The sequence below is a fragment of the Pseudoliparis swirei genome, chromosome 6 (genome assembly GCF_029220125.1).
Source record: "Pseudoliparis swirei isolate HS2019 ecotype Mariana Trench chromosome 6, NWPU_hadal_v1, whole genome shotgun sequence".
Lineage (NCBI taxonomy): Eukaryota > Metazoa > Chordata > Actinopteri > Perciformes > Liparidae > Pseudoliparis > Pseudoliparis swirei.
The window spans coordinates 2,498,422-2,518,458 of NC_079393.1; the positions used below are offsets into that span (position 1 = coordinate 2,498,422).

Sequence of the window (20,037 nt, forward strand, 5' to 3'; positions counted from 1 at the left end):
AGACCCCAGCGATGACATTGAGGTCTTCCTGCTAACCGTCAGAGAAGAGTGGCCTATCGACCAATGGGTAGGACTGATTAGCCCATTTTGTCAGGCATAGCGCAGACCACCTACCACTGCGCAGTGGGCGGCTGGGAATACAGAAGCCCCCCCGCCAGCGACAGACCACCGAGGGTGTTACGAAGTGAGGAGGGAGGCCACATCGCCTGGAACTGTCCCCAGAAGGGTGATGTGCACATGGTCTCGACTCACCTCGACGGTCACCCGCTAATGCGGACGCCATCGCCCTGATAGGAACATACTCGCACACCTGGGTCGCACCAGGCCTACCAGTAGCCCGAGGGGCCCCCCCCGCCTCCCAGGCAGCGCCACTCGACGGGCGACTCGTCGGGGTGAGACAACGTGTATCCTCACTTTGCCATTAGAGTACTGCCGAGCTGTCCCAACAGGTGGCACCCAGACCCCATCACCGCGACCCCCAGTCCCTTGCCTATAATTGCCGTTTAGTGTTTAGCAATAGGGATGGACCTGGTCGGGCCACTGCCAAAAGTGGCACCCCTTCATGTCCCGAATCATGAAAGACCTATGCAGACCCTGAAACAGATGTTGAGGAAAGTTATCGACGCACGGAAGGAATTGGGATCAGCTCTTACCACACCTAATGTTTGCCATTCGTGAGGTGTTTTCTCCTTCGAGCTGCTATACGGAGACAGAACACATGGGCCCCCCCAGGCCGCCCCAAACCCGTGGTTCACAAAGAGCGCAGCCCCCCGGGTGTTGGAGACACACGGCCCTACGAGGTGATCAAAGGTGGGAGAGGTCAACTACCGCATTAGGCAGCCCGGCGCATCAATTTGTTAAAAATGGGTCGGGGAGGCCCTACCGAATCCGGAGGCCCGGAGAGAGCCCGCCGGCCATTGTGCTGGTCCCCAAAACAGACGGAACCTGATATCCAAGTTCGGCGCATACCCATGCCTAGGGTGGGCCGAGTTGATCTCGGCTGGGGCGATCGACGATAACCCCATGCCTAGGGTGGGATTTGATTGATCGAGCGGCTGGGCGATATCAGACCAAGGGGTACTGGCAGTACCCCCTTACGCCAGGGAGAAGACCGCCTTCATCACCCCGACGGGTTGTTCCACTACCTAATGCTCCCGTTTGGCCTACATGGAGCCCGCCACCTTCCAGAGGCTGATGGACCGCCCCAACCCCAAGAAGTGTCGCCGCTCGGGACGAGATTACCTGGGGTTTACAATAGGGCGTGGATGTCAAACCCCAGGCAGGCAAGGTCGAGGCGAGCGAACCGGCCCAAACCAAAAAAAGGTCTGCGAGGCGTGGGGCTCAGGGGCTCACCAGCTAGTTGTCAGACAGACGATCGGAAACAGGTGGGTGTTCTATCACAGCTGCAAGCCATTAAATGGGCGTTGAAGACCACGCCCCTCTCGCTGGATGTCGCCTTGGGGATGGGCCCGCCGGGTTAGAGCTGAGGAGGGGGTGGGGTGATTGGAGGCACGGGCCGGCAACCAATCACCACCCGGTCGTGGCAGATAAAAGACAGGACAGAAGCCCACAAGAGACAGTTTAATTATTATTTCTCAGTCACGGGGCACCCGCCGGGTGCCACAATATATATATATATATATATACATATATAATTTTAAGAAAACAAAGACTATTATAAAGCCCTGAAAATATTCCCTTTACTTTCACTTTTGAGTCCATTTATATGAAATAAAGAACTTTTGAGACTATCGGAGTATTAAACGCAGAGCTTTCATATTTTTAGTCGACTAAGTTCGATTCAACTCTTGTTGGAAAACAGTATTGAACAAACGACTGAAAACACTGAACTTTATTGGTTTCTGAATGACAACAACTCTACAGACAAGGCTTGGAGAGTTACACTTTATTTACAAAATTTCTGATAACCAAGAACAGCGGAGGGCGAGGAAGCGTGACGGCGAAACAGGTTTTTTTCTTTCTTTTTTTGTTTAGTTTTATTCCGATTGAACAGCAGCTCGAGACTCCTCGGTTTTGGTGAACCGGGTCTCGGGTTTGAAGTCCACCTCGGCGTTACCGGCTTCTCCTGAGCCTCGACCTTCGCCGCCGCCGCGTGCGTTGCTTCGTCAGGCGTGTGTCCGTGGCGATCGCGGTGGGCGTTTCCGTAACGCTCTACTTCCTGCGGCGGGCGGCCGCTCCCTTCTTGCTGCTGTAAGACGCGAGAAAATAAACAAAAACACACAAAGAAATACAGAAACGTTGTCAGAAATGTTACAATTTGTAAGTGTTCGGTGCCTTGCTTTAAGGCTGCTCATATGAGGAAAGGTTCATGGATCAGGAATCAGATATTAGCGCGTCGGCTAGGAAAATATACTTTCCCCTCGTTTCTCCACCAGAGATAATCATGATTTAGTTTGCAGGGTTTAAATCTTTTAATTAGTGATATACATTATTATTTTGGCCGCCACCCACTTTTCCGTCGTACAGCGTATCCGACATGTTCGGCCGCTTCAAAGAACCACAAATGTCGAGCGTTGTTGAACCAGTAGTGTAATTCAACGGCCCAAAAAGGGAAACACTTTTTAATTTGAACACACAAGTTGAATTTGTTCTGACCTCCAACACCGAATGCTAACGGGATGCTAACTGACGTAGAAAGCAGCTACAACATGTGGTCTCCATCTTGTTCGCACATATTTTGTAATTGCGATATGATGAGAATTAATTCTTAAACTTTCTGGTTTTGTTTGCACATTTAATTGTTGCAAGACTCTGGGTAGCTAACATAACTAACGCACCTAACGCAGCAAATGCAGCTAACGCAGCAAACGCAACTAACGCAGTGAATGTAGCTAACGCAGTGAATGTAGCTAACGCTGTAAATGTAGCTAACGCAACTGTGGCTCAGTGGTTAGTAGGGCCGTCTTCCAGTCAATGTGTCCTTGAGCAATTGCTCCCTGTAGCTGTGTATGAATGTAACATGTAATGAAATCTAACGCAACAAACGTAGCTAATGTAGCTAACGCGAGCTAAAAACTTGCTTCCACGCGGTTAACGTGTTCCTGCAACAGTCAGATTAATAAAATTGTAAATGAAAGACGGAAATATATCTAATTTAATGGAACAAAATTTATATATTTAATTTAATGGAAGAACATAAATATATTTAATTTAATGGAACAAAATAAATATATATTTAATTTAATGTTACAAAATAAATAGATTTGATTTAATGGAACTAAATAAATATATTCTATTTAAAGGAACAAAATACAGCTTGCAAGGTGTGAAAGAATGGAGATAATGTTTAAATGATCATATTTTAAACTGCTTATATTATATATATTAATAATAATACCATTTCAGTTCTCAACAACGTCATTTCTACATGCATGACTTTTTCAATATGACTTGAAACTACATGCAAAATGGCAAAACAAAAGCAGAAGTCTCTGTGGACGTTGGAGTTCAGGCAGGATTCAAACACGAACGTGCGGCGCTTACCTGCATGAGGACGAACCGTTACCGTTAGCGACAGAGGGCGACTTACCGTGACTCCCGTTAGCGGTTATGTTGTAATGGCGCTCACACACACAACGAAGTAAACGGGTCAGTATGAGGAGGAGCGCCCCGACCTTCACACTGAGAAAGGTCGCACCATTTAGGCTCACAGTTGACCTTAATTAAATTATTTTAATTATGTTTTATTTAAACAATTTCGGTGTCAAAAAGTTCCCACTGTTTACCTTCCGTTAGCCGGAGTTATCGATGCTTTTTCAGAGAACGCCGGGGACCGCTCCCCACATACCGGACGCCGTATGAAACCAGCTTGTTGTTCCAGTTATGAATGGAACGTAACACGAGATGTTATGAACGGGAACAAAAGATAAACAACACATGTTGGGACGTATCGGACAAAAAGAAAATGGAAAGATATGCACACAGATTCCTAAATCAGGCAAACACATACATATATATAATATATATATAATATATATGATATATTATTACATATATAATATATGTATAATATAATATATATATATTTATAAAATATAAATATATATATACAATATGTAATATTGTATATATATATTTATATATAAAATATATATGTATTATATATATAATATATATACAACTAATAAAAATATTTAATAAATAAATAAAACATATATATATTATATAAATATATGTTTTTTTCTCCGTTTGCATGAATTCCCAGTTTGTCTTTTCCAAAACAAAACGGGGTCTCAGTGAAGACGAACAAAGTTTAGTCAACAAAATGTTTCTCAGATGTTTTATCAGGAGAATCAAATTAAACTTATTATTCGTCTATTATATGTCTATTGTTTGTTTTTACCATGTAAAGCGCCTCGAGAACCTTTTAAAGCGTTGTGCGTATGAAATGTATGAATAAAACCAGAGCTGCTAACATCATGAAATCTGACTATTAGTTGGAAATAATTCAGTTTACCTTCAACGTTAGCTAGTGAGTCTAGCTGACTTTCCATGATTAATCTCACCATGTTAGCTGGTCAGCTAACAATCAAAATGGAAAAATAAATGTTTATTTTTAACTTCTAACGTACGTTTTCTACATTAGCTAGTTAGCCAGCAGCTACACTTTTGAAATGAGTGAAGTCAAATTTTTTACTCTAGAAAAACTTTCTTTTCTATGTTAGCAAGTGAATGTAGCTGATTCTTCATTATCAATCCAACCATTTTAGTCAGCTATAAATTATAACTATAGAGTAATAAAATTGCATAAATGTTTGTTGTAACTTTTGACAACAGAAACACTTTAGCTGTAAACTATTATTTTCCTACGTTAGCTTCTGAGTTTAGATGACTTTTCATTATCAATCTAACCATTTTAGCCAGCTGTAAATTTTAACTATTAACTATTGAAATTGCGTACATGTTTGTTGTAACTTTTGACTACAGAAACACTTTTTCTACGTTAGCTGGTGAATCTAGCTGACTTTTCATAATCAATCTAACATTTTAACCAGCTATAAATTATAACTATACCCTAATAAAACTGCATGAATTGTTTGTTGTAACCTTTAAATCCAGAAACACGATAATTAACCGTAAACTATTTTTTTCCTCCGTTAGCTAGTGAGTTTAGCTGACTTTACCAGATGAATCTCACCCTTTTATCCAGCTGTAAACTATAAACTATTAAAATGTCAAACATGTTTTACTTGCAGCTTGTTATGAAGTTCATTTTAATGACAACGCGATCTCTTCAGATTTCGGGACGCTACATTGCGTTGAAACTTCTAAATGAAACGGTTTTAAAGACCGAAGCTACGACTCTTGAAAACATCCGCCTTTCCGATACCCAGTTCCCATCGAATTAAAAACATGAAACAGCCTGAGGAACGTGTTTCTATCATAAACACGAAGCGTCGTGAACGTTTCGTGTTTATCGGATAAAGAAAAGGTTTCACGCCGACGGCTGTTAGGAGTTAAGTTTTGGGGGCGGAGCCTCGACTTACTGCTTCCGCAGCTCATCTATGCGGTTCCTGAACATGAGCACCTGCAAGACGACAGCAGCAGCAGCCTTAACACATTTACCTCCGAGGAAAAGGACTTCCCCTCCGCTTCCCTTCAACTGCCCGTGGGCCGGGCGTCCTGAAACCAAGATGGAGGCGAGCGGCGTGAACCAGAGTGACCCGACAAAGAGCCCGAAATGCTGTCGGTGGGACCCCCAGTCGAGGTTTCCACAACAAAAAGAAACCTGGAGATATTTTAGAGGCCCGGCTTCCGAAACCTCGACGGGAAAGTCCAACTTACCTGTTGGAGAGCTCGCTCAAACACCTTGACCCCCTGACCTCGGACCCCAGGCTCTGAGACTCTATAACTGAACATCCAGACCGGGACAGAACGGGGAGGAGCTTGACGCCACGTTTACGTCCACTTCAAACAGAAGAGTTTGGTTTCCAAAAGTGACATCGAGAACGACAACGAGACGTCCTTAAAAAGACAAAAGGGTCCTCACATTGGGAGTCGTAAGGATGAAAGGTGACTTAGTTGTTCCTTTAACAATTTCCTGTGTTTTTAAATCAAAATAGTAAAAATGAATGTAACCGTCTAATTGACTTTTTCTACAGCGGATGTCCAGGTGTCACTTTTGGAAAAACACACTCTTCAGTTCCGTCTTTCAGGTCTTTTTCTCTCCAGGTGGTGTCTCGCCTCCTCTCGGCCAGCGGGGGGCGCTGTGGTTGCCATGCCAACATGCAGCCAGCCTCGTAGCCTCCCTGCTGCTCAGCTACTTACAATTTACTGAGCTCTTCCACTCTCTTACGCAGGGTGGTAACCTGGAGGGACCAAGAGCATATCGAGGTTCAAACCCGGAGGGTCGCTTGGCTGGATGCTCACCGTCATTAACAACAACAACAACAACAACAACAACAACAACAACACTCACAGACTGAGAGAGAGTGGTGTGTGTAGAGGAGGAGTGAAGAAAGAGTACAGAGGGCCAATCTGTGGATGAATCTGTTAATTTTGTGCATTTTATATATATATAATATATATATGTACATATAATATAGATATAAATATAATATATATAATATTTATATATATATAATATATATATATATATAATATTTATATATATATAATACTCATATATATATTATTTATATATATATATATTTATATATATAATAAATATAATATATATAATATTTATATATAAATATAATATCTATGTATATATATATATATTATCTATATATATTATATATGTATATATACACATATACATTCTTTTCTGATGTATTTTCAGAAATATTTACTTTTTTACAAAAATATTTTTTTACCAAAAGAAGCCAAAGTTTGACAAATGTTAAATGTTAAACAAAATAAAATAAATAAAAAAACTGTCAAAATCATGATTTGAATAAGAGACGATTAATAATACGTATACTTAAAATAAATAAAATTGCAAAATGACAATAATAACCCATCTACTCCGTTTCCATAGTTACGGTACCTCGTATTTCTGCCTCTTCAGTCTTTCCAAGTGGTCGAACTTCTCAGACTCCAGCTGGGTCATCCATTCATGCAGCTCGGTGATCTTATCCCTGGAGGAAACACCAGAGCAGGGGGAAGCGTTTAGAAGAGGGAAGCGTTTCTAGGAGAGAAGCGTTTCTACGAGTGAAGTGTTTCTATGAGTGAAGCGTTTCTAGGAGGGAAGCGTTTCTACGAGTGAAGTGTTTCTACGAGTGAAGCGTTTCTAGGAGGGAAGCATTTTTACGAGTGAAGTGTTTCTACGAGTGAAGCGTTTCTAGGAGGGAAGCATTTCTAGGAGTGAAGTGTTTCTAGGAGTGAAGCGTTTCTACGAGTGAAGCGTTTCTAGGAGGGAAGCGTTTCTAGGAGTGAAGCGTTTCTAGGAGGGAAGTGTTTGTAGGAGTGAAGCGTTTCTAGGAGTGAAGTGTTTGTAGGAGTGAAGCGTTTCTAGGAGGGAAGTGTTTCTAATAGCGTTTCTAGGAGGGAAGTGTTTCTCGGAGTGAAGCGTTTCTAGGATTGAAGTGTTTCTCGGAGTGAAGCGTTTCTAGGATTGAAGTGTTTCTCAGAGTGAAGCGTTTCTCAGAGTGAAGCATTTCTAGGATTGAAGTGTTTCTCAGAGTGAAGCGTGGATCGCGGTCGTACTTCAGCTTGTCTTCGTTCAGGTGGTCGATGTTCAGCTGCTTGCGCCTGGAGGACAGGATCTTCTTCTTCTTCTCTCTCTCAGTCTCTTTCTTTCCTCCTCTCTTCTGGTCGGCCTGTTCAGAGGGAGAGTACATCTCAATCGCAGTACTTTCATCTCACGGAGAAGTACTGGATGTAACAAAGTACATCGGTATTTACATTTAATGCTACTATGTACTTCATTACATACTGTTAATATACTTATATACATTGTTTGCAATACTACGACTACTACGACGACTACTACTACTACTACTACTACTACTACTATGACTACTACTACTACTACAACTACTACTACCACTAGTACAGCTACTACTACATCTACCACCACTACTACTACTATGACTATGACTACGACTACTACTACTACGACTATTACTACGACTACGACTACTACTACTACAACTATTACTATGACTACGACTACGACTACTACTACGACTACGACTATTACTACGACTACGACTACTACTACTACAACTATTACTACGACTACTACTACTACGACTACGACTATTACTACGACTACTACTACTACAACAACTATTACTACGACTACTACGACTATTACTACGACTACGACTACTACTATTATTACCACTACGACTACTACAACTATTACTATTACTACGACTACTACTACTACAACAACTATGACTATGACTACGACTACTACTACTACGACTATTACTACGACTACGACTACTACTACTACAACTATTACTATGACTACGACTACTACTACGACTGGACTGTACTCACTACTACTACAACAACTATTACTACGACTACTACGACTATTACTACGACTACGACTACTACTATTACTACCACTACGACTACTACTATTACTACCACTACGACTACTACCACTACTACTACTACGACTACTACTACTACAACAACTATTACTACTACTACAACAACTATTACTACGACTACTACGACTATTACTACGACTACGACTACTACTATTACTACCACTACGACTACTACCACTACTACTACGACGACTACTACTACGACTACTACAACTACTACTTCTACTACTACTACTACTAATACTACCACCACCACTACTCCTTCTACTACTACTACTACAACTACTACTACCACTCGTACAGCTACTACTACATCTACCACCACTACTACTACTACTACTACTACTACTACTACTACCACTACTCCTGCTACTAGCGGGCAGTACCCTGTGTACTGACCTTCTGCAGGTGGCTGCTGTAGTTGGAGCCCATGCTGGTCAGAGCCGACTTCTTCTTTGCGTCTTCATCTTGCTTCTTCTTGATGTCACTCTCCTCTCTGATCCGCCTCTCCTCCTGGTTCACCCCAAGGAATAAAACAGAGTGAGACCTCCAAGGCAGATTCCACCACTCAGTCATGTAAAGATAAGACAAAGAGGAACTTTGACTGTGCTAAAGGGTTCAAGGGTTGAACGATTGAAGAGTTGAAGGGTTCAAGGGTTCACCGCAGAAGGGTTTAAGATAGAAGGATTTAAGGGTGTGAGGGTGTCAGGGTTTAAGTGTTTCAGGGTTGAAGGGTTGAATGGTTTAGGTTTGAAAGGTTTAGGGATGAAAGGTTTAGGAATGAAGGGTTCAAAGGTAGAAGGGTTGAAGGGCTTAGGGAGGAAGGGTTAAAGGGTTCAAGGGTTCAAGGCAAAATGGTTTAAGGTAAAAGGGTTAAAGGGTTTAATGTTGAAGAGTTTAGGGGTTCAAGGCTTTAAGGGTTTAGGGTAGAAAGGTTTAGGGTTGAAGTGTTTGGGTTGATGGGTTGACTAGTTGAAGGGTTTAAGGGTTTAGGGTAGAAGGGTTGACTAGTTGAAGGGTTTAGGGTGGGAGGGTTTAGGGTAGAAGGGTTGACTAGTTGAAGGGTTTAGGGTTGAAGGGTTTAGGATTTAGGGTTGAATGATTTAGGGTTTAGGGTTGGAGGGTTTAGGGTAGAAGGGTTTAGGGTAGAAGGGTTGACTAGTTGAAGGGTTTAGGATTTAGGGTTGAATGATTTAGGGTTTAGGGTTGGAGGGTTTAGGGTAGAAGGGTTTAGGGTAGAAGGGTTGACTAGTTGAAGAGTTTTGGGTTGAAGGGTTTATGATTTAGGGTTGAATGATTTAGGGTTTAGGGTTGGAGGGTTTAGGATTTAGGGTTTAATGATTTAGGGTTGAGGGTTGGAGGGTTTAGGTTTTAGGGTTGAAGGTAGAAGAAGAAGAAGCACTCACCTCCCTCCTGGCATGGCGCTCCTTGTCCTTCTCAGCGCGGACTCTCTGCTGCTCGGACCTCTCGGCGCGACGCTTCTCCTGCAGAGCAGCAAACACGTCAGGAGGATGACCTCCAGCTCACCGCTCAGCGCAACAACATCGAGACATCGGCTTAAAATGAGTTACACGAGTTAAAGTCTGTGAGCAGGACCACGGGGTCCAGTTCGTTTGGGACGGCGTTAGGATAAGAATGAAAGTTAGGTTAAGTTAAGGCAACATAACCACTTATTTAGGTCAGGGAACAAATCATGTTTGACCTTAAAATAACCAAAAAGGTTTAACTAAACCAAGAGTTAGCTTTAGACAACTGAACAAAAAGTTAGGTTTAGACCAATAAACCAACAGTTAGGTTTAGACCACTAAACCAACAGTTGGGTTGAGACAACTAAACCAAAAGTTTAGTTTAGACAACTAAACCAACAGTTAGGTTTAGACAACTAAACCAACAGTTAGGTTTAGCCAACTGAACAAAAAGTTAGGTTTAGACAACAACAACAACAACAACAGTCCAGACTCACAATCCTGTCCTTCAGGCCAATCAGCTCCTCCTCTTCCTTCTTCCTGCACTCAAAGTGGGCGTCGATGAGTCCCTGCAGCTCCACCAGATCCTTGTTCTGACGCTTCTTCTGCATGTCCTGTGGAGACAGAGAATACGCCTGAAGCCTGAAGCCCGAAGCCGGAGCTGGAACACAACGCCCTCCTCCCGCCGGGCTCCAGGTCCACTTACATCAAAGTCCACTATGTCCCCATCGGGTATCTTTGGAGCGCTCGGCCTGAAGGACGGACAGGTCTCACATTAACAGCTTTCACATGGAGCACACTGATCCTTCATATAGTTTGAATGATTTTCTTTCTCTCTTTCTTTCTTTCATTTTGGCCAAACGCCTCGGGTAGAAACTGTCTGCAGAAATCATTTGAAATGCACGAGAAGGAAACTTACTTGAACTTTGGCTTCTCCTCTGCAGGTGAGGAAACGAAGAGGGAAGAAGTGGTGGGGTTAGAAACACAGCCGACTGTTTCACTTTCTCTCTACAGGGTTCACACTGCTCGTTGTTTTTTGTCTCTACGCGATACGTCGTCGTCTCAGTGTTTAAAGGGTTAGAACAACAAGTCAACACGGTCAGAACCGACAAATGAAACACACGTGAAACATAAAACAGAAGGACGTTTTATATCGAAGAGCCATCTGGCTGTGAGTAACGTTACAGAGGACACAGTGTGGATTTATCACAACAAAACAATCAGTTTTCTTAAAAAAAGAAGGAAAAAACCTAAATAAACGGCGACATCCAAGAACCCAATGATATGCGTTGTGTTGTTTATTTGGCTTGACCCCAAAACCGCTTTACACAAGCAAGACAGAGCGATTCCCCCCCGATTGGCTCCCGGCTGCACGCCCATGTCCATGCCATGCAGCGGACGAGTGGCGGGTTAGCGGCTCAGATTCTTTCACCCTTTTTCTCCGCTAGCAGCTTGAATCTCAACACTTGGTTTTTTAATACATTTTTTTTAGTGGGGTTTTGTGTTTGTTCTAAAATGTTAAACTCTCGGCGCCAATTTGGGCGACGCTCCTGGATGACGGACGGATGAAAACATGTTGTGAACAGCAGGCGTTCCCCCCTGAGGTCAGACCTCCCAAAACCAGAAAGACAGATAACAGATTCATCAGAAGTTTGGTCATCTATTTGCTTTTCTCCAGATCTACATACCTTCCTCTTCCAAGGTCTCTGCATGCAGCAAGCATCCGAAACGAAAAAAGCAGAGTAGACAGAAAGCGTTAGCCACAGCTCGGAGAGCAGCGCAGCAGTTTAACACAGAGAAACGACAACATGGAAGAACGTCAATTCTCAAATAATAGCCCATATTCAGAAGCCGGCACGAACACACACAGGAAGTCGCTTATAATTTGCATGATGTACATTTTCACGGCACTTATTCCATCTAATACCACGGAGGCTTTTACTTGTTAGTTTAACAGCGGTTAGGAATAACTAAAACATGTCGAAATGTACGTATGAAGCGCGGCGTTTATATGTAAACGCCTGTAATATGAGATGTTTCATATAAAGGTCGCATTGCAGTTTGAGTTAATATTTGAGAATTTCCAAAACAGATTTTTTTAAAGATATTGTTGAAGTCACAGTGTCACCTTCACGCAGCTCAACAGAGTGTAATTCCTTTAATGACCTGAATTCACATGCAATTTAGAATAAAGTCAAAGTAGAGCTGGAAAGTCGGAGTAGACGTTTGGGTTGAATCCAAATTACAGATTTTAGTTTTATCAAAGCATAAATTTAGTAAGTTTAACAAATCGCGTGTTGGCAACACCGACTTTCCACCAGCATGTGAGCGTAATATAAAATGGTACGGTACATTCAGAATAGGTCATCTGAAACACCATCTTACCTAATATATATATAATCTCATGTTATATTTCATAGCAACCATGTAATCCAAATACAAGTACTCAGAGTACATGTGGACCAGTAGTAGAAGTTAGACTGATACAAGAGGCCAACGCTGTTCCCTTTTGAGAATGTAAGCCCTCAAATATTCTGTGTGTTCTTAGTCCACTGTGTTAGCATTTGGTATGCTAGGCTAATTTACTAGAGTTTAATTGTATTCTTTAAACTTCACTTTAAAAGTAAGTCACGTTAGCTAGGGAGATTGAGTTCATACAAAATAGGTTGTTATTGTTCATAAGCAGTGAATCTATAATAATAATAATACACTTTGGGATGTCGGAAAGGATTTTAAGGGATTTAAATCGAAGGGAAAATAAGCTAATTGAACATGAGCTAACGGAACATGAGCTAACGGGACATGAACTTAGGGAACATACGTTGAGGGAATTTAAGATAACGGGACAAAAGCTAACGGAATATAAGCTAAGGGAATATAAACTAACGGGACAAAGGCTAATTGGAAAAAAGTTAAGGGAACATAAGTTAAGGGAATTTAAGATAAGGGAACATAAGCTAAGGGAACTTAGGATAAGGGAACATAAGCTAAGGGAACTTAAGATAAGGGAACATAAGCTAAGGGAATTTAGGATAAGGGAACATAAGCTAAGGGAATTTAAGATAAGGGAACATAAGCTAAGGGAACTTAAGATAAGGTAACTTAAGATAAGGGAACATAAGATAAGGGAACATAAGATAAGGGAACTTAAGATAAGGGAACTTAAGATAAGGGAACATAAGCTAAGGGAACTTAAGATAAGGGAACATAAGATAAGGGAACTTAAGATAAGGGAACATAAGCTAAGGGAACTTAAGATAAGGGAACATAAGCTAACGGGACAAAGGCTAAGCATACACTCACGTATACATAGCGGAGCAGGACTTTGGCTCTCAATATCAGTCTAAACTTAAAAACATGAGTCATCCACTTGGGTACGATCATCTCAACGATAAACACACTGCGCCCCTTTGAGCCCCAGGCGGGTTGTCTTCTGACTGGTCGTCAAGCGGTGGAGGGAAGCTTGCGTGAGCATGAGCAGACATGATGAGTATGTGGGCGGAGTCCGGATTAGTGGGGTCTGTCTGGCTGGCTGCAGCCTTCGGAGCGCACCTGTCACCTGGGAAAGTAGGATAGACTGCCCCCCCCCCTCCCCCCCTCCCATACCACATACCTTCATACTCAGGCTCAGCCTCTGCTTCTGGTTTTGGCTCTGGCTCAGGAGCCGCCTCAGGGGCCACCTCTACTTCCTCTACTACTTCTTCCTCTTCTACGGCTACACAACATGCAGTCACCAGGGGAGAGGAAGGGCGGTGAAAGGGTTAATGCAAGCAAGTAGAGAACATGGGGTTCACAGGGAGGAGGGGGGGGGGAGGGGTTGGGCAGGTGTGGGTGGAGGGGTGAGTAGATGAAGAAGAGAGAGTGGGAAGATGTGAGATACGAGGAGGTTCATGGCGGTGGCAGTTTGGGGAGGAAACTGCCACCGGGTGGCGCTAAAGCACGTGAGACAGCAAGCAGTGACAGGAAGGAAAAGGTCAGTCATTGATGGATGAAATGAGATTCCTGAAGACAACTCGACGCGGTCGAAGGCAGAAAACGAGATGGAAGGTACCCCGATGCAACGGACTCTCCTGCGTCTCCCAGTCTATCTGGGTTAGTGGGAACCAGCATGCCACAGAAAGGTCCGTGTGGAGCGAAGGCTACGAAAACCCACACCGGCGCGTTAGTACCGGAGACATTAGAGCTAACGTCTTACCATCGTATTCTGCAAGTCCCGTTCCCAAAAACAGAAGAAAGGAGCAGAAGAACGTTATCAAAGGATCCCGGTTTGTACCCATTTTTAAAATTCTTTTTTTGACAGAATATAGATCCAAAAGAATGTTGGGTACACTGGGGATCCACGCGAAGCAACCACAACGCGGTCCTCCCGGGCCGAGCGGAGCCTCAAACGTGACGCGCCGGTCCGCTCGGGAGGACCGGACATGCAGCGCTGCAGGACTGCTCGGCCCAACAGGGCAGTGCAGCTGTTCATTGGTATCATTCTGGATCTTTTTGTTGTTGTTTATACTGTCCTGATGGCCAGCATCGGTGCAACCTGCAACCATGCAGCAGCGCGGAGGAGGAATATCTGAGCAGATTCGCTTTATTAAAATAAGAGAGAGCGTTATTGCACGACTTGAATCTGGAGGGAGTCAAGCCAAAACCTGAGACGGGTCGGTCCAGTGCAAACACCTCATGGGGAACGAAGGCCGGTTAGGATTCATTGAGCATGGAACTCCGGACTCTACCTGACATGTGGGGGATTTCATCTATTATAAAAATAAAAAAAAAGACGGGGGGGAAATGACGCTACTTACCCTGATCGCTGCAAGAGAGAGAGGGCAAAGAAATTCGAATTAATAATCAAAAGATCATCAGAATTCACGCATGTGCACAGTTCAGCGTCAACGCGATAATCTCCGACTCGAGGTCCCGCCTCGGAACTTTCCAACCGCCGTGGGACGGCGTCGGAGCGTCTCGGCGGGCCTCGAGTCGCCGCACTGGAACACGGCGGGCGTGAGACTCACACTTCCTCGGTGTCGGACATGGTGACAGTGGGCTTTGCAACCTGGAGGCAGAAGAGAAGAGAGGAGTCTTACAGGCGGCCGTATTTATAGCCGCGGATTAAGTTGCAGATGTCTTAAATATCTGCCGCCGACCCCACCCTGCACATATTTAACCCCCGGCGACAAAAGATAGCTTTATTAATAACTCTCGAAATGCTTTTCTTCCTCATCGTGTTCCGTCCCCAAATGTGTAGAATCCCCAAAAAGAAATGGGTTTATAATTAGCGTTAAAATGAAACTGGAGCCTCTCGGTCCTGAATCTGCTTCTCAGACGGTAAGTGAGAAGCAGCCCGACATAGACTCCACGCCACCGGCCTGTCTTCAACTGCTGATGGAGGACTTTAATGGGTGGAGGGGGGAGGGGAGGGGGGGGGGTGTTCCCCGTCCCTCGTCCCTCTGCAGCGAAGGCGTTAAAGACTTTTTTATCTTTATAATCGATGCCAGCTGTGAAAGTCCAGACCGGATCCGACCGGTGAACTCCCACGACCCCAACGTCTTCATAGTTTAATCTACGAGACGTCAGATTAGCCAGATTATCGTGAGGTTCGCCCACGAATGCGTCCCGACGTCGAAACTATTTCCAACTTGACAGCTGCCCGGTTTCCCAGATCTGGTTTCAGGAGTGAGGGGGGGGGAGATTGGGTTCCTTCCCCTGGACCATTACCCATGATCCCACCTTCCTGTCCTTATCTGGCTCGTCTTGCTCTCACACGGTTCCTTCAATCACGTTCCCAAAGGTTCCCCGCTGACTTTAGTTAAAACAAAAACCCGTGAAAGCCGGCGCGAAGGCCAGAGGGCGACCGCCAGACGGCGTTCCTCGTAATTTGCTCTTTGGATCCTCGTAAATTCCAGATCGGTGTTTACGCGCCCGTGTGGTCGGGGAGGTGACTTTTTTTTTTGGCTTCGCGACGGAAAGTGTTCGCCCTCGCCGACGCACGCACGCGCCGCCACCACCTCTCGCCCGCGCGCCCGCGGGACACGATAGCGAACGCAACAAACGCAAAAAAAAAAAAAAAACAAACCCCCCCTATTATTTTATATATCAGATCGGTGTTACAACAACACCATTCACCACCGCATTGATGTTGCATAGCTCATTAGTGTCGTCTTCTGTCTCCCGAAGCGGAAAAGCTGCTTCAGAGGCTTTAAGCCGTCTGTAAATCCTTCAGGGATGAACCTCCTGGACCGAAACCAGCAGCCAAGACCACAACAGAAGCCCTCTGAAGGACCACGGCAAGGACCTCAGAGCGTTCTACAACCGGATGAATCGTGACTTGTTTCAGGATTATACACTTCAATAGAAGATCAGAGAAGAGAGGAGGAGACGCTGGAGAACAGAACAACACAAGGAACACAGGACGCTCTCCAACCAACACTCTCCAACCAACGTGGGGAAGCTGGGCTCTCTGGAGGTCAGAGGGAGGCTGTCCCATGACCTCCCCCTGACCACATTGGACACTTTTTGGATGTTTACACTGGTGGAACATTGCATGCATCCACTCTCTCTCTCTCTCTCTCACTCTCTCTCTCTCTCTCTCCTCTCTCTCTTCTCTCTCTAAAAGCTCCTGGACTAGCTGGCTCCTGCCTGGAGGACGTGTTCTGCAAACTTACCGCCCTGATTATGTCCTTCTGTTATAGTGACACGCGATCCTCTCGGCCTCCCCATTGGCTGGAGACACGGCCCGGAGGCGAGGCCGGGCCGAGGGCCCCCGACTCCCGGAGCCCCCTCCTCCCACTCAATAAGGAGATGGAAGGGTCGAATGCAAAGGTGGGAGGCTCAAGTTTGGAGAAGGGGGGCACGCCAAGACGCTTCCCCCCCCCCCCTTCTAGGTTGCTATTCTGGGGCAGCTGCATTTTTAAGGCAAGCAAATTTCAAGTGAGACCGAGAGCCCGACGTCAGGGAAGCGAGGCAGGTGGTGATCCTGCAGCCTGAGAAACGTCAACATGAAGCAGCAGCAGGACGAGACCCCGCATAATGTGTCCGTCCAAGCTGTAAACGCACCGCGCTGATCCACCGGACGCTTGTTGTCTTTGACTGCCAGAATCAATTAGAAGCCCCCCCCTTCAAGAAATCACTATACTTCAGACTTGTTCCCAAAAACAAGCAGAAACAACTTTATTATCTGAGATTACAAATAAACGGTTCACTGTCCTGTTATCAGCTTCAGTTTAGGACCAAATAGAAGAAAAATACGCTCCAAGGAACTAATTTTTGGGTTTTCAAAGGAATTATTTATGAAACAATTCTTGAGTTATAAGTGTATGAAAGTGATTGAAATGTATTTATATGGAAGATGTATGTGGATGTATATCTGTATATATAATTTTTTTCTTTTCTTTTCTATTAATTTTCTGATTTATATAATAATAATTTAGGATAGGAATATATAAGCATGTTTTGCTTCTACCTATAGCTTTTTAGTCTTTCTGTTTTGTATATTATAAAGACTAATATTGTATTGTATTTGATTAACTGAATAAAAATACACAGGAACAACAACAACAAAAACGATGTGAAATCAAACTTTTAAGTGAGAATATTTGGTGTCAATTTGTGCCGAATGTGTTCGACAGCAGTGTCTCTAATAATATACATGTATATGTATCCGTGTCTTTTAGTTATTTAACCTGTGAAATCTTTGTTGCATTATGTTTGGAGTTCCCCATCCTAGATTATATTCAACTGGATCTTCTTCCATGATTCCACCCCGGCCTGACAGGATCGGTCTGATCTGTTGCTAATGCCTTCCAGTGGATCTGGAGCTGTGGGTCTCGTCTGTGAGTCCAAACAAGCCGCAGCACGAATTATTTAGCAAACTCCTCGACTTGATCGACGAGCTGTGGATCTGTGATTCCAGCCTCGGCCTCGGGGGTCCAGAGTGATCCCCGGATCCTCCAGCAGAGGGAGCTGCAACAACAGGATAAGGACCAGAGACTCTCCCACATGTGGGCGTGTCCAATGTGTTCACACACATTCAGACAAAGAGCTGCCGTTCGATTGAGTTGCTGCTGCTTTACGGCGACCTGTCTGAGTCCAGAGGCAAACCCCTGAGGCGGTGCTACGCTGTGAAAACCCTCCAGGACCCTCAGACCTCCTCAAAACCGGTTTGAGCCCCATTGAGGAGCGACCTGTTCCACAGCTGCCAACAGAAACCTCAAAAGACCCATAAACTCCTCTTGTGGACACCTAGAAATCACACACGGCCTCGTGAAAGCTCTCCTGAACCCCTCAAGAACCCCATTAATCATCTAAAGAACTCCAGTACTACTTGAGGAACCTCAAACATGCGCAGGAACTATTCAATGGTCCATTAGGAACCCGTCCTTGTACAGCCCCGTAAAGGTTCCTCAAAGAAAGTACCTGAACATCTCGATGACCTCATACCTGCCGACAAGTATCTCCAGAACAAAAGGACTACCGGTCCACGAACTCCGGTATCCCCTCGGTACATCGGTCCAATACCTCTACGGCCTAGTCTTTATGACGGTCGTCATGAACATTCAGGTTTATGCTTTACAACCCGACTCTACGTTTATTGACCCATCCTCAACATTCAGGAGCAGCGAGTTGCTTCGAATCCCCTCGTTCAGTACGGACCGGGCATCGAATCGCCGACCCGGCACCCCGAGGTCTCCACCTTCACGCCAAAAAACAGGTCGGCCAAACGGAGCGGTAAAGCTACCGTGAGGGATTTACGATTTTGCGATGTCGGAACCCGTTAATCTTTGTTTACTCGGTGAGGATTAACTGATGAATTACCGCAACTCCCTCGTCGTTGCCATGGTGGCCGCAGCACGCAGGTTGTGGTTGCTGAGGACCGGCAGGCGCGTCTGGACCGCAACCTGCCAAGCCCCTGGGATAAAAGGATAAAGGGATGCCGGCGGGCCGCCTTTAGCTTTGAGACACAATGTGTGAACAGCCCCTCAGGATGCCCTGGAATGCTCTCAGAGAGATCAACGACATACCAGACCCACAAAGGTCTCCTGGAACCCCTTCTCAGGATTCCTGGACCCTGGATCCCTCGCTGTCATTGACTCACTTGAAAAAGGGATGGGTTCTAGTGGATAACACCTTTTAGTAGGACCTCAAGCAAGAAACCTAGACCCTCCTGAAGATCCCATGAAGTCCCCTTTGAAGTCATAAAGGATCGGACGGCAGACGTTTCCACATGTCACTCAATCAAGGCGGTGGTTTGAGTCCAGTCAGTTTTCTATGTGGAGGAGCGTCAAAAAGGCCCAACATATGTAAATTGGCACATAACATTTTTTGTGAAAATACATTATTTGTATAAATTATTGTCTTGAATGCTTAAAATATAAATATTATCTTTCTGGACCTTGACGGCTCCAGAATGCAACACCATTGTGTCGAGACATACAAACACGTGTGAAGGACTTTCACCTGTAGAGTCGTATTCCTATCTGGTATTTTTACAAATCTGTACATTCTGTTATCTTTTCAACGCACAGTATATTAATCCCCACAGAGACAATTCTAACCATCAATCCTATAGGACCTGAACGCACCACTCAGAGCCCCGGTATTGCTTTAGAATCACAGGACCCTCACACCGCCCCCAGAATGCCAAGGACCCACTCAAATACACCTGGTAGTCCTTGAATAACCCTCAACCAGCACCAGGAGCCCCGGAATCACTTCACACCCACAACCCACCGGAATGAAGGGAGCGAGCCTCCAAATCTGAAGTCACGGTATTAGACAAATAAACCAACAGTTAGGTTTAGACAACTAAACCAACAGTTAGGTTTAGACAAATAAACCAACAGTTAGGTTTAGACGACTAAACCAACAGTTAGGTTTAGACAAATAAACCAACAGTTAGGTTTAGACGACTAAACCAACAGTTGGAACACCGAAATCTACAGAATTTAAATCATGTAAAATTCATTTATCGGAGCCCCAGCTCGTCCTCTCCGAATCCCGGGGCCCCTGGGACCCCTACTTTTAGAGCCCTGAGGTGTCACTCTGAG

The 20,037-nt window shown here is 44.5% G+C and overlaps 1 protein-coding gene across 2 annotated transcripts; it reads right to left on the reverse strand.

The window, feature by feature from the left end:
• Positions 1-1,834: 1,834 nt before the first annotated feature.
• Positions 1,835-14,768, reverse strand: tnnt3a (troponin T type 3a (skeletal, fast)). Of its 2 annotated transcripts, XM_056416722.1 has the most exons (12): positions 14,196-14,767; positions 13,614-13,715; positions 11,689-11,706; positions 10,920-10,938; positions 10,707-10,752; positions 10,498-10,614; positions 9,941-10,018; positions 8,934-9,047; positions 7,672-7,784; positions 7,013-7,103; positions 6,289-6,329; positions 1,835-2,209 (listed from the first exon to the last, which is right to left on the reverse strand). In XM_056416722.1, the coding sequence occupies exons 1-12, from the start codon at positions 14,542-14,544 to the stop codon at positions 2,173-2,175; spliced, it is 1,125 nt and encodes a 374-aa protein (XP_056272697.1). In that variant the 5' UTR covers positions 14,545-14,767; the 3' UTR covers positions 1,835-2,172. The 2 variants fall into 2 exon arrangements, with proteins under 2 accessions (XP_056272697.1, XP_056272698.1); XM_056416723.1 differs by lacking the exon at positions 11,689-11,706 and having other exon boundaries at positions 14,196-14,768.
• Between the last annotated feature and the right edge of the window lie 5,269 nt (positions 14,769-20,037).